The sequence below is a fragment of the Geotrypetes seraphini genome, chromosome 12 (genome assembly GCF_902459505.1).
Source record: "Geotrypetes seraphini chromosome 12, aGeoSer1.1, whole genome shotgun sequence".
NCBI classification, from domain to species: domain Eukaryota; kingdom Metazoa; phylum Chordata; class Amphibia; order Gymnophiona; family Dermophiidae; genus Geotrypetes; species Geotrypetes seraphini.
Window position 1 is genome coordinate 65277909 of NC_047095.1, and position 15243 is coordinate 65293151.

Genomic DNA, 15243 nt, shown 5'->3' on the forward strand with positions numbered 1-15243 from the left:
ACAGTGTTTGAAAACGCATCTAACTGCATTACATCACAAGATAAATGGGGAAAATTGTAGGGGGAAGGCGATTTCGGAGACAGTTCTAAGATGGGAGGCTGTGCACCCTTGAAAATCAAAATTGGATTCAAATACAATAAAAATGGTAAGACTATCAATTTTAGAAGGCAAAAGGATATCAACTGTTGTATTTACAGTTTGGTCCAATTTACATGTACCTCTCGAGTTCAGAAGACATAGGTGGTTGTTTTACATAGAAATCGTTAGCGCTGAGATGTCCGATTCCATTCATCTGGGAACTGGACAGAGTCAGTAATTGCTCGGCATGTTCTGATGAGGAGGTGGATCTCATGGACTGGAGACATGATCTGGTGGAAGCCTCGTACGGTTGGGGGGCATTCGTAGAGCAGCTGCTCTGTGGTGCAGATAAGTGAGGGGGAGAACACGAGTACGGATAAACAAAGCCCGAAGAAGCTGTATTAGGACACCTGTTTAATAATGAACCTACCCCCGCTGGACTAGCAGACTGGACCTGAAAACAAGATGGGTCAGAATTTCCGACAGAACAGCTGCTTCCAAGATCGCTATTCAGATCTAAGGAATGATGGTTGAACTCTGATGCTGGTGATAGTGGTATCACTAACTGTTGACTTATTAAACCACTTATAGTGATCATCCTTTGCTGTTCCTGGCTCAGTCCTCCCGGAGTCTGATAGGGGTGGATCACTGCTGGGTGGGACGATCCGGTGTAGATCTGGTGGTTGTATCCAGAACCTACATTGGAGTGAAAGGAATTGGAGGGTCGTCCAGTTGGCATTGGTGCAAAAGCGCTAGAGGTTTGCACATACCCTGGATACGTGGTAATGTCGCTCCTCTTGAATCTTTTTCTGCGCCTCAGAAAGCTGCCGTTGTCAAACATATCTTCCGCTGCCGGGTCCAAGGTCCAGTAGTTGCCCTTCCCTGGGTGCCCTGGCTCTCTGGGGATCTTCACAAAGCAATCGTTCAGTGTGAGATTGTGCCGAATGGAGTTCTGCCACTTTTTGGAGTTCTCCCTATAAAAAGGAAAACGCTCTGTGATGAATTTGTAGATACCTCCAAGGGTAAGCTTCCTGTTGGGCGAGTTGGTGATGGCCATGGCAATCAGAGCAATATAGCTGTACGGTGGCTTGCCACGCTGAACGGGGCGCTTTCGCCTTCTACCTCCTGAAGCTGGGAGATGGTGCTCAGAGCTTCCTTCTTCCCTTTCTTCAGGGGTAGAGTTTCCTCTGGGTTCTGACTTAACCAATGCGCCTCCTTTTCCATGGACTCCTTCTGGAGAGTCTAAGGATACAATTGGAGAGCTTCTCAAAGGGCTCGATGCCTTCCCAGGTGAATACCGAGCTTCCCCAGTCATGGTACACATGTTTGAAAAGAAAGGCAAGTTTGCCAGGTTCGTAAACGTCAGCCTGAAAGAACTCCCTCCGTAGCTTGTCACCAGAGCTGAGTCCGGTTCAGGTGCTGCACGAACTGATACAACCTGTCTTATATATCACAGCGTAGGAACTGTGGCGCCACCCTGTTTACCCTCTCGGAGTCAAAGCCCCTAATCGGAATGCACACCCATCTCAGACTCTCAAAAGCAAAGCCTGAACCAAAGGACAGAGTAGGCTTAACTGAGAACCAGTTTTGCCTCTGGAAAAGGACAGCATAGAGCCAGTCACATTCAAAATTAGCAAGACTTTTTTTTTCCCCCCCTCGCCAAAGATTGTCTCTCCTTTGTCCTAGTTATCAGAAACTTTTCTGTCACAGGTTTACTGGCAGTAGATTCAGGTTCACTGCCCAATTAAAGGTTGCCTAGCAGGTCAGAAAAGTGATTTTAAAACAGCATCATTGTGCATTTGGCTATAAACTCTAAGGAAGAAGAAAATAAATGATTGCTACTTATTATGAAAACAAATAGAGGAAATAATAGCAGCTCTCTGGCTGAGAACCAGGAAAGCCAGGGTTCAAATCCCACTTCTGCCACCACGGTCAAGTCACTTCATCCGCTTAGATCAGGGGTGTCAAAGTCCCTCCTCGAGGGCCGCCATCCATTCGAGTTTTCAGGATTTCCCCAATGAGATCTATTTGCATGCACTGCTTTCATTGTATGCTAATAGATCTCATGCATATTCATTAGGGAAATCCTGAAAACACGAATGGATTGCAGCCCTCGAGGAGTGACTTTGACACCTCTGACTTAGATGGTAAGCTTTTGAGGGCAGGAACATATTGTAGCTGAGTACTTATCTCCACAGTACAACACTACACGGGCTGGATTCAGTAAATGGCACTCAAAATTCAGCATCCCCCAAAAAATTGGCATTGAATGGTATCCTATAATGGGCATTTTGGGATCAGCACCCTTTATGAATAGCGTATCATTGCTCGGCTTTAGGTGCGAGGAGTTACGCCAACTGAAACCAGGCACAGACCCATGCCATTGTGTAACACTATATGCTTTTTAAAGGCATGCCTCTCCTGTGGTCACACCCCCTACGCAGATCCACACTGAAACATGCCTCCATGTAGGCACCAAGATCAGCCTGCCTTGCCAATCTAGGTGCCCAGTGGCGTAGTAAGGAGCGGTGGCGCCCCCCCCCCCCCCCGCCCTCACGCACGCCCCCTTCCCTTTTCTGGTACCTTTTTAACTTCTCCAGCATACCCGCGTCCGTGTTGGCTCAACCTTTGACATCACTTCCCAGGTGCGGGTCCTGGAAGTGATGTCAGAGAGAACGCCGATACCGACACGGGCAGCAACCTCACGCGGGGGATGTAAAAGAGATCCAGGGGAAAGCAAGGGGCACGTGTGGCGAGGAGAGGAGCTGGGAGGGCAGAGAGGAGGAGGGGTACCACGCCCTTAGGAAGACTGCACCCAGGACGGTCCGCACCCCTCCTTACTATGCCACTGTAGGTGTCTAACTTTTTTCCATGTAAAAAGCTTAACCAGCACCGATAACAAGCAATTAGCACCTCATAATTGGATTGCATTAAAATGAATTGGCTCATTAGTGCGTCACTCAGCAGCTGCCTACCACTTTCAGGCAGTCGCTTAATCCAAGGCACCTGCCAGAAAGTAGGCGTGCTTTGGGGCAGATCGTTGACATGTTTAACGCGTTGGCTCCGGCTTTGGACTAAGGCGCCAGCATTTAGGCCACGAAAACCTTCGCGTAAACACAGGGTAAGGTTCGGACACTTACGGCACCTAAGTCCACTTTATGCGCCGCTTGGTGCAAGTCTATCAACGGCGCCTAACATAGGACTGACGCGTGCTATGCACCACATTCCTTGACGCCTATGTTTTAGGCATCGTTTATACTATGGAAAGGGGCGCACAGATCTGCCATTTCTGCCTTCCATCCATTTAGAATGGTTTTTCTAGGCTAAAAGGTTCTGCGCGAAAGTAGCATGTGACTTATGTAGCGTGTGATTTATGTAGCGTGTGACTTATGATGTAGCGTGTGATTTATGTAGCGTGTGACTTATGATGTAGCGTGTGATTTATGTAGCATGTGACTTATGATGTAGCATGTGATTTATGTAGCGTTTGACTTATGACGTAGCGTATGACTTATGTAGCGTGTGACTTATGTAGCGTGTGACTTATGACGTAGCGTGTGATTTATGTAGCATGTGACTTATGATGTAGCGTGTGATTTATGTAGCGTGTGACTTATGACGTAGCGTATGACTTATGTAGCGTGTGACTTATGACGTAGCGTGTGACTTATGACGTAGCGTGTGATTTATGTAGCATGTGACTTATGATGTAGCGTGTGATTTATGTAGCGTGTGACTTATGACGTAGCGTATGACTTATGTAGCGTGTGACTTATGTAGCATGTGACTTATGATGTAGCGTGTGATTTATGTAGCGTGTGACTTATGACGTAGCGTGTGACTTATGTAGCGTGTGACTTATGTAGCATGTGACTTATGATGTAGCGTGTGACTTATGTAGCGTGTGACTTATGACGTAGCGTATGACTTATGATGTAGTGTGTGACTTATGACGTAGCGTGTGACTTATGTAGCTTGTGACTTATGACATAGCGTGTGTTTTATGTAGCGTGTGACTTATGACGTAGCGTATGACTTATGTAGCATGTGACTTATGTAGCGTGTGACTTATGACGTAGCGTATGACTTATGTAGCGTGTGACTTATGTAGCATGTGACTTATGACGTAGCGTGTGATTTATGTAGCATGTGACTTATGATGTAGCGTGTGATTTATGTAGCGTGTGACTTATGTAGCGTGTGACTTATGACGTAGCGTGTGACTTATGATGTAGCGTGTGACTTATGACGTAGCGTGTGATTTATGTAGCGTGTGACTTATGACGTAGCGTGTGATTTATGTAGCGTGTGACTTATGATGTAGCGTATGACTTATGTAGCGTGTGACTTATGTAGCGTGTGACTTATGACGTAGCGTGTGACTTATGACGTAGCGTGTGATTTATGTAGCGTGTGACTTATGACGTAGCGTGTGACTTATGAAGTAGCGTGTGATTTATGTAGCAGCGTGTGACTTATGTAGAATTCTCCTACATATAGGGTTACCAGATTTTACTCCTGTAAAATCTGGACCCATAACCCGACTGGATTGCAGCCTTCAAGGAGGGACTTTGAGACCCCTGATATAGTGTATCTAGATTTCCAGAAAGCTTTTGATAAAGTTCCTCACGAGAGGCACCTGAGAAAATTAAAGAGTTATGGGATAGGTAGCGAAGTTCAGTTGTGGATTAGAAATTGGTTGTCGGATAGAAAACAGAGGGTAGGGTTAAATGGTCATTTTTCTCAATGGAGGAGAGTAAACAGTGGAGTGCCGCAGGGATCTGTATTGGGACCGCTGCCATTTAACTTATTTATAAATGATCTGGAAATTGGAACGAGTGAGGTGATTAAATTTGCAGATGACACTAAACTGTTCAAAGTTGTTAAAACGCATGTGGATTGTGAAAAATTGCAGGTGGACCTTAGGAAATTGGAAGACTGGGAATCCAAGTGGCAGATGAAGTTTAATGTGGACAAATACAAAGTGATGCACATGGGGGAAAAATAACCTGAATCACAGTTACCGGAGACCAGGGTCCACTTTGGGGGTTAATGCCCAAGAAAAGGATCTGGGTGTCATTGTAGACAATACGATGAAACCTTCTGCCCAATGTGCGGCAGCAGCCAAGAAAGCAAACAGGATGCTAGGAATTATTAAAAAAGGGATGGTTAACAAGACTAAGAATGTTATAATGCCCCTGTATCATTCCATGGTGCGACCTCATTTGGAGTATTGCGTTCAATTCTGGTCTCCTTATCTCAAGAAAGATATAGTGGCACTAGAAAAGGTTCAAAAAAGAGCGACCAAGATGGTAAAGAGGATGGAACTCCTCTCGTATGAGGAAAGACTAAAACGGTTAGGGCTCTTTAACTTGGAAAAGAAACGGCTGAGGGGAGATAGGAGTGAAGTCTACAAAATCCTGAGTAGGGCAAGGAGGGGGGGGGGAGGGGGGAAGGATGGAGAGGAGGAGGAGGTGTGCCACGTCCTTAGGAAGACCGCACCCAGGGCAGATTGCACCCCAGTAAACGCTGTTAAAAAAAATAATTCCTTCTAACTCGCTCTCTTGAAGCTTGGCGGCCATTTCTGGGAGCAAGTGAACGTGAAAGAAAGCAAAGTTTTATTTCTGAGGTCGGAGGTCCACGAATATGCAAACACATGGCGTCAATAGCGAATACTGGTCACAATGCATGCGACCATGGACAAGTGAAATCACGAATCAGGAACGCGTGAATAATGAGAACGGACTGCATACGCCATTTATACTCCTTTTTTGCTCACATATGAATGCCACTGTTTCTTTCATTTTGCGATTTATACAGTTATTTGGGGTTGGAGACGGGCACAATGTTCCATACTTTGAGGCTGATGTACTCGCACCGTGAAAAATTTGGCAATGAAATCTGGAGGTCTTGAAGAATTGGTGAAATAATGCTGTCTTATGCAAAGGTGTTTTTCTGGGTGCCTGAAATTAGCTGGTGGAGTCCTTTAAGCATAGAAGTCCCTTTGGACTTATCGTATCTTTCATAGTTTATTTATCTAATCTTCTATTTGTGCGTCACTCATACCTATACAGGCTCAAGGCGACTGTAAAGAGAGGTAAGAGGGGAGAGAAAAAGGAGGGAGAGAGAGGAGGAAGGGAAAGGGAGAGAAGAGAGGGTAAAGGAGATTAAGTATTTATTTAAAGATGTGACTGGGAATAATTATGATGTATCAAAATGTCACTTTGGCTTAGACTCCCACACACACACGTACCTGGCTTGCCTCCCTGTTTCCACCCCAAAATTTCTGTCTAGAGACTCCACTAATTGCGCATTAGAGGCTAGGGGGAGTTGCAAGCTTTGCCTAGGATTCAATGGGTAGCTCAAAGCCTGGTGTCATCAAGAAGGCTTTAGGTACAGGAGTGGCATAGTAAGGGGGTGCGGTCCACTCCGGAGGGTGCAGGTACCCATCGTCCTCTCTGCCCTCCCTGCCCCCCCCTCCCACTGCTGCACATGCATGCCACTTCCCTTCCCCCGTACCTCTGTAACGGGAGGGAGGGGCGATCCTAGTTATTGCACAATGGTGACATCTAGTGGTTGAATTTAGAATCCATGATGGCAGTGTTCTGAAAGGACCCCTGGTGTATAGCTTCCAGTGGAGAACTGTCACTGCAATGAGCAGACTAAAGAGAATTAAAAGACCATAGAAAATGGGAGAGGGAGTAGGAAAGGGGGGGGGGGGTGTTGGAATCCCTGCACATCTGCACATGAAAGATCTTAGTACCAATACCAATTCCACTTGAAAACCCAAAAGAGCAGGAAGGATCTACCAAGTGAAGAAAGTAACTGCTTGTCTTCCTCCAAAAATAAATTGAATTTTAATGGTACAAACATGGTGGGGGGTTTTTTTTTTTTGCTATTACACATCAAAGGCCAAGCCTTGTCGGCAGATGGTTTTAAATTCCGGCACTGGATGCATCACTTGTTCTAGCGGATAGCCTGTATGTTCAGGCTTTGGGGTGGGGGAAGGCCCCCCCCCCCCGTCAGTCTGCCTGGCCTGTTTCATGTTTGGGAAGAGCAGTCGTTTATCTAGACCGGTGACATGGGGACAGAAAGCGTGGTACAGATTTTAGAACAGAACCACTGCCGCCAGTCCTGGATTGGTTTCTGCCGTGCAAAGGAACAAAGTTCTGCCAAACGAGTGGACAGGACTGAGGAGAGGAACAGTCAAGAGTAGAGAGATTGTGCGTTTGCATCAGTGAACACATTCTTTGGCTCTGATTCACAACTACCAGTCACATATGTTTTTCTGCATTCATTTAACAAACCTACCGCTTTCCTGTCAACACATAAATGAAAGGCTGGGGTCTCTGCTGTGCAAAATCCAGCCCTTTTCTAAAAATATCTACTAGAAAAACATGGAAGTTGGTGCGATTTTTCCTTCTCGCCTAGTGAATGCGGATCGCTGGATTTTGGGGGGGCTGTGTGCTCTCCTGAGCAGTGCTATGATTCCCAAAGAAGGGAGACGTTCCCACGAAACGGAAGCCATTGAATTCAAAGCAAGCACGCGCTTTTATGGCTTTTTTTGCATTGATTACAACTAGAAAAAGATAAGGACTAAGAACATAAGAATTGCCGCTGCTGGGTCAGGCCAGTGGTCCATCGCACCCAGCAGTCCGCTCACGCGGCGACCCTTAGGTCAAAAAACCAGCACTAGCCCTGCCTGCGTACGTTCTGGTTCAGCAGGAAATTGTCCAACTTTGTCTTGAATCCCTGGAGGGTGTTTTCCCCTATAACAGCCTCCGGAAGAGCGTTCCAGTTTTCCACCACTGTCTGGGTGAAGAAGAACTTCCTTACGTTTGTAAGGAATCTATCCCCTTTTAACTTTAGAGAGTGCCCTCTCGTTCTTCCTACCTTGGAGAGGGTGAACAATCTGTCTTTATCTGCTAAGTCTATTCCCTTCAGTATTTTGAACGTTTCAATCAAGTCCCCTCTCAGTCTCCTCTTTTCAAGGGAGAAGAGGCCCAGTTTCTCTAATCTCTCGCTGTACAGCAAATCCTCCAGCCCCTTATCCATCTTAGTCGCTCTTCTTTGGACCCTTTCGAGTAGTACCGTGTCCTTCTTCATCTATGGCGACCAGTGCTGTACGCAGTACTCCAGGTGAGGGCGCACCATGGCCCGGTACAGCGGCACGATAACCTTCTCCGATCTGTTCGTGATCCCCTTCTTCTATCATTCCTAGCATTCTGTTCGCCCTTTTCGCCGCCGCCACACATTGCATGGACTGCTTCATCGACTTGTCAATCATAACTCCCAAATCTCTTTCCTGGGAGGTCTCTCCAAGTACCGCCCCGGACATTCTGTATTCGTGTACAAGATTTTTGTTACCGACATGCATCACTTTACACTTATCCACGTTGAACCTCATCTGCCATGTCGATGCCCATTCCTCGAGTCTGATTATGTCACGTTGCAGATCTTCGCAATCCCCCTGCGTCTTCACTAATCTGAATAACTTCCTATCGTCCGCAAACTTAATCGCCTCACTTGTCATACCAATGTCCAGATCGTTTAGAAAGATGTTGAAGAGCACAGGTCCAGGCACCGAGCCCTGCGGTACGCCACAGGTGATGCCCTTCCAGTCCGAGTATTGTCCATTTACCCCCCACTCTCTGTTTCCTTATTATTATTTCCAGCTTTAAATTTTGTTGAACTCGTTCACGAATGGCCTGACACGAACAATGCACGCTGAACTGTGTTTAGAAGGAGCCCGAGAGCTTGTCTCAAAGGGCGTAGAGTAACACGGGGCTGGGAGGCCCTCGTGTTGCATGTAGTCAAGCTAGGATGGGGGTGGGGGTGGAGAACCGTTAGAAAGGTAGAATTAGTAAAGAAAAAGGGGAGGGGCTCGCGCCAAAAGGAGGGTCAGGGATTGGATAATTTAGGTAAAAAGGGCGTTCTACATAGGAGTTGTTAGAACGAGCCTTGGAGGACTAGGTTTGTTGCAGGTCCTCCAAGGCGGTTTTTTGTCCCACCCTCCCACCCTTGGTTGAGGTCTTCGTGGCATGAGAGGCGGGTCTCCCGAGCTACTGGGTGCTGGGGCTCATCCAGCGATGAGCGGTGGGCCGGCTGGGAGCCGTGCCTTGGGGTCAGGTGACCCGGGTTAAAGGGGCATGAGGTCATGCCACCCCTCAGACACTTGCTGTTTGTGGCGGGGTCGGGGGCAAAGGTAATGATGTAAAGGGGGGGTAAGGACAACAGAAGGGACTATCCAGATCCCGATGTTAATAGCAATCGCCAAAGTTGAATGTGTTTTTTCATGATTTTTGCACATTTGATTTACACCGAGGCACGGTTGTGCACTGTAACCTTCACAGTGGGGGTGAGTCCGGGGTTGCTACACCTTCTAACCCTGAGTGGGTATAAAAAGTGGCAAGTGACACTTTGGTTTCTCTAGCGTTTAGTTGTATAAACTGAGGTCTCTCCCCACTTTACTCAATTTAATTTATTTATATTATGTTGTGGAACGTTTGAACCATTTATCCTTGGCTCCTGCTACTTTTCACTTTATCCAAGAAGAATTTTGGATTTCTATTATTGTGGCATTCTTCTTCCTGGGTTTTATTACATCTGAAATCAATTGGCTAATTAAGCAGGCATTACCTAAGAGCATAAGAATAGCCTTAATGGGTCAGACCAATGTTCCATCTAGCCCGGTATCCCGTCTTCATGGAGGCCAATCGAAGTCACAAGTACCTGGCAAAAACCCAAATCGTAGCACAATTCCATGCTACCGTCCAATGTCTGTCTCAACAGCAGACTATGGACTTTTCCTCCAGGAATCTGTCCATACCCTGGAGGGAGGAGGGGCAAATGATCCCCCCCTTGTCCACTCCCTACACCCATGTTTTCTCGCCCTCTCTCTCTCTTTACAAACTTAAAATGCATTTCTCTTCTGCTTCAACAGTGGCTCATACTCGCTGCTTGATCTGTGTGAAGTGGGAGAAGAAAACTCGAGATATTGTATTAGCAGAGCTGTGTGTTCACTGTGCACACAAGAAGTACCTATCCACAAGGCATATTGCTTCAGTTTTATTGCTTAAGTGTGTTGAAGGTTATAGTATCCATTCTTTGGGGTACTCCTGCTTTTCTATGCTCAAACGTAGTCCGCTTTGGCATCCATTTCCTGGTCCAGTTGTTGATATAGTGCAAAAAGTGCGCTTCTCCTCCGTATTCAATTAGACCCGCGTCAAGAGTTTGAACTTTTGCACAAAATAAAAGACAGCTCGTGAAGCTGGCCAGACTTAAGGTCAGATGCTAACAGCTTTGGACAACTGTGGGATTTTTGCACTCTATCTGTACAAAAATCAGATGTTTAATAAGCGGATTGTGAGCAGGTCATCCTTAAAGCTCCGAAGATCTCAGGCATAAAAAGTATGCCCGAGGGGAAATGTGCTGGGCTTAATCCCTCCTGCATATTCATGGGACGTTGTCATAACACATCAGACTCTTTGGTCAGACAAAAAAGATCTGTGCCCACCCCCCCTGCCCCCAGCTCCTCTGACGAGCCAGGAGACAAATGCTGAGTAGACACTTGGAAGCCATTCACCGGGCCGCTCTCCTAGCCGTGAGAAAGGCCTGGGTCTTTCCTGCAGGCTTAATAAAGTAAGGCCCAAGGCCTGTGAAAAGAGAGACTCATGAATGATGAAAACTTGGATTCTCTCGTTTCACTCTCCTCGTGTCAACCACCGCCCTTGAACTGACACGCAACGGCAAACAAAAGGCATGGTTAGCCTGTATGACGGCTGTTCGCAAACTTCTGTCCAGGACCTTAAAACATAAGAGAAGACGGTTTCCTATGGTATGTGCCCCCTTGCTCCATCCCCGATTCCCCCTGCAGCAGGCACGCCCCCCCCCCCCTCCCTTTCCTCTAGTTGTTCCAAGCTGCAACAACTTCAATGTGCCTCTCGCAACCCCGGCAGCTCTCCCTCTGACGTCACTTCCTATGCGCGGCACCCGGAAGTGACATCAGCGGGAGAGCTGACGTCGCGAGGAACACGTTGAAGATGTTGCTCGCGGCGGTGAACGACTGGAGGGGCGGGGGAAGGGAAGGGAGGGGCGAGTGTGGCGAGGGGAGGAGTGGGAAGAGGTAGAGGGGGGCAGAGAGGAGGAGGGGGCTCTGGCGCCCCCTTGCTAAGCCCCTGCGTGCTAGAAAGCTTCTTCGTGACGCAGCACAAGCCACACGTCCTCTCCATCCTCCAGTCCCTCGTCTCCCTTCCTCCCTCAGCAGCCGAGTCAGCGAAGCTCCAAGCCATTGTTGCCTTGCAGGAAAAGACAACCCCGGGCCAGCGGGCACAGTGCATCTGCTCCTCGAGGTGAGCCTGCTGCTGTCGGCCTGCCCTGGCAGCCTTCTCTCTGGGGCATTCCGCCTGCGTGGGAACCAGAAGTCACTCCAGAGAGAAGTCTTCCAGGCAGGCCGACGGCAGAAGGCTCACCTCGCTACTGCTGTTGGCCGGCCTAAAGACTGAATTTAAGTGGAGCCAGAGGAGGTAGGTGGGGGACAGGGGAGAATACCCTGGACAATGTAGAAAGCTGTCTGGACACCTGGTAAATTCAGGTAAATCCAGGCAACTGGTAACCCTGCAATAGTGGCCAACCCAGGTTACAAGCGCCTGGCAAGATCCTGAAGAGTTCAGCCCTCTTTCTCTAAAAACGCATAAAGTATGGTACAAGCATATAATTTCAGCTGAACCAATGTTCTTTAAAAGCTCAAATACGGGGGAGACCCAATATAATGTCAGCAGGGAAGGACACTGTCATTCAAGATCCAACATGTACTTGCTTCTTTTCTGATTTTTTTCTTACGATGTTTGGCAAGAGGAAAGGCAAAAGAAATTAGGATGTATCTTAGTGAACCCCCTCCAGTGATTCAACTTAGTATACCTAGTATAGCAACATTCTAGAGCTCAGATTGTGATGTCATAATGCCTCATTTCAGCAATGCCTAAGCTCCGTCCACATCCACACAAGCCTCAAACACTTTAAAATCCTAAGTAATAACATTCTAGAGCTCAGATTGTGATATCATAATATCTCATTCCTCCAATGCCTAAGCTCCGTCCTCATCTGCACAAGCCTCAAACACTTTAGAATCATAAGTAGCAACATTCTAGAGCTCAGCTTCTGATGTCACAATGCCTCATTCCACCAATGCCTAAGCTCCGTCCTCATAAGTAGCAACATTCTAGAGCTCGGACTGTGATGTCATAATGCCTCATTCTACCACTGCTTAAGCTCTGTCCTCATCTGCAGAAGCCTCAAGCACTTTAAAATCCTAAGTGTTCAAGGCTTGTACAGTTAAGGCAGAGCTTACAGGAATGGAGCAGGAACCGAGACCAAACTGGTGGGGACAGGGCGGTGAAATTGAGTTCCTGCAGGGACGGGGACAAATTTGTCCCTGTGTCATTCTCTAGTGCACACTAAAGTGATAACCCACTTCATTAAATGTAGGCTTCCATTTATCGTCTCTTGTTATGACTCTTTTTCATGTTGCTGAAATTATTTTCATTTTTTTTTTAATATATTATTTCTCTGCTCAATAATATAAGATAACTGTGTTGATGTTGCAATGCTGGGATGGGAAAGTTCACAGGAAGAGGGTGAAAAGGCATCGGATTTCCAGTGAACGGCAGTAGAAGCCACGAATTGCTCGATTAATATCTGAAGAAATGGACCAGCAGCCCCTCAGGGCCTCGGGTGAGTCGTAGTATAAACAAGGCCGCTCTTCTCCCTAATCCCCACATTAAGGACTGTTCGTCAGTCTCTGCCATGTCTATTTCAAGAGGTCGGATCCCATCTGGAGACCCTGAGTATGTTTGACATGTCCCTTACCTTGAATGCTTTAACTCTTGTGTCTTTAGATGACAGACTTCCTATCCATAATATTGTGAACACACAAATTACCGTGATTAGGGCACGTCAAGCGATGTGGAATGATTAGTGACATCCATGCCTCTGCTGATGGTCAGCAAATGACATTAAAATGGCCTCCCTCCCTTCCTTTACCTGCGCAGTAATTAATTGCTAGACTGGTTTTCGTTTGCTCCTGACTGGTTGTTTGCTCTGGAAAACTTCTCTGCTGCACAACTGACCATCTTTTTAATTTTTTTTTTTTTAAATTCTGTATTTAATTTTTAATTAAGTACAACAATTGTGCTTAACAGGCAACATTACGATGTTAGTACATCCAATATTTCTGTTAATAAAGAGAATAAATCAAAAAGGCAATGCAAAAATAAATCCAATTTCCTATTGGGTCAACACACAAATTACCGTGAAGACATGAAGACTGCCAATCAAGTGGAGCAGGCTTCATCTAAGGCTAGACAAATCATAGGGTGTATACGTAGGGGTTTCGTCAACCGTAAAGCCTGAAGTCATTATGCCATTCTATAGATCCATGGTGAGACCCCATCTGGAATACTGTGTACAATTCTGAAGGCCCTCATTACCGCAAAGATGTGCTGAGACTGGAGTCGGTCCAGCGAATGGCCACCCGGATGGTCTCGGGACTCAGGGACTTCCCGTACGAGGAACGGCTGGATAAGTTGCGGCTATACTCACTCGAGGAACGCAGAGAGAGGGGAGACATGATCGAGACGTTCAAGTACCTCACGGGTTGTATCGAGGTGGAAGAGGATATCTTCTCTTTCAAAGGTCCCATGGCTACAAGGGGGCATCCGTGGAAAATCAGGGGAGGGAAGCTGCACGGTGACACCAGGAAGTACTTTTTCACCGAGAGAGTGGTTGATTGCTGGAATAGTCTTCCACTTCAGGTGATCGAGGCCAGCAGCGTGCCTGATTTTAAGACAAAATGGGATCGTCACGTGGGATCTCTTCACAGAGAAAGGTAGGGGAGGGTCATTAAGGTGGGCAGATTGGATGGGCCGTGGCCCTTATCTGCCGTCTATTTCTATGTTTCTAACATAATAAAACAAAGAAGGAAACCCATATTTAATTTAAACATAGTCCTCAATCTTGAAAGAGGGAGGAAACAAAGAGAGAAAATCTTCCAGGAAAGATCACGTATTGCAATTAAAAAGGAAATTAAGTGAAAACCGATGGCACAAACAATAGATCAATTACGTTTCTTTCTAGAAGGAAAAGGAGTTTCATTTGCACCATAGTGATTTTCGGTGCACAACTGACTATCGGAAGATATTCACCCATTTCGTTTTTTTGAACCGCAAAAATAATATCCAGGCTGGCTCTGAGAGTTTGATACCGACTGCCAGTGTTTTGGTACTGTCGTAGAGAAATTTTCGCTTGGGCATAATTTTTCAGCACCTTTGAATGTCATGAAATGACGCTGAAGTTTGTACTTGCGTCTTTTGTCAACCATCGCCTTCCTTGCGGTCCTATAACGTATCGGTCCGTTGAATTCCGGTTTCTTTTCCTTGCTCATGTGGAGGCAATTATCCTTGTGGTGATCTGGTAGGAAGAGGAAAACCTCGGCAAAACTTGCCGGTTTAATGCCGATAAGACCTTAATTCCTGAGTTAAAGGGAATTTGGAATTAAACTTGACACGGTCTGATAAACACCCTCCCCCCAACTCTTGCAAATTCTTTTCTAAGTAGCAATTCAAGAGACTAGAACATTGGGCTAGATTCACAAAGCAAATTGATCATGTACCGATCGGTTTGCGACCCCTTAGTGACCAAATTCACCTCCGGCCTGATTCACTTACCTCTCTGCCGACCATCCTCCGATCCGCGCATGCAAATGAGGGGAGGGACATTCAAAAGTAGGGAAGGCAGCGATTCACAACACAAAATTTGCGATCCAACTGGGCTGGCCGATCAACTCCTAAAGCGATCGCACACCTCTCTACCGACTCTCCTGCTCCGTTGACGCCTCTGCCCTGCTCTCTGCTGCCCCGATCTCGCTGCCTGTTTCAGGGGCTGCAGAAGTCCTGGGGCAGGGGGGAGAGCAGTGCCTGTTGGCTCCCTGAATTTGAAATTGCTCCCTCCCTCCCCCTTCCAGGCAATCTTGCCGCCCAGACTCTCCTGCTCTCTGCCGCCTTCCCTGCAGTGCGAGCCCGCGGGTTTAAAGCAGGGCTGCACGCCGCGAGGCGGCAAGATTGCCTGGAAGGGGGGAGCAGGAGAGCCAGCCCACCTCTGGTCCAGCAT

At 47.0% G+C, this 15243-nt stretch overlaps 1 protein-coding gene across 1 annotated transcript; it reads right to left on the reverse strand.

Annotated features, from left to right (window-relative positions):
* Nucleotides 1-208: 208 nt before the first annotated feature.
* LOC117346127 (forkhead box protein E4-like) lies at nt 209-14455 on the reverse strand. The gene is made up of 2 exons (XM_033915531.1): nt 14401-14455; nt 209-1506 (listed from the first exon to the last, which is right to left on the reverse strand). The coding sequence occupies exons 1-2, from the start codon at nt 14453-14455 to the stop codon at nt 209-211; spliced, it is 1353 nt and encodes a 450-aa protein (XP_033771422.1).
* Nucleotides 14456-15243: the final 788 nt, after the last annotated feature.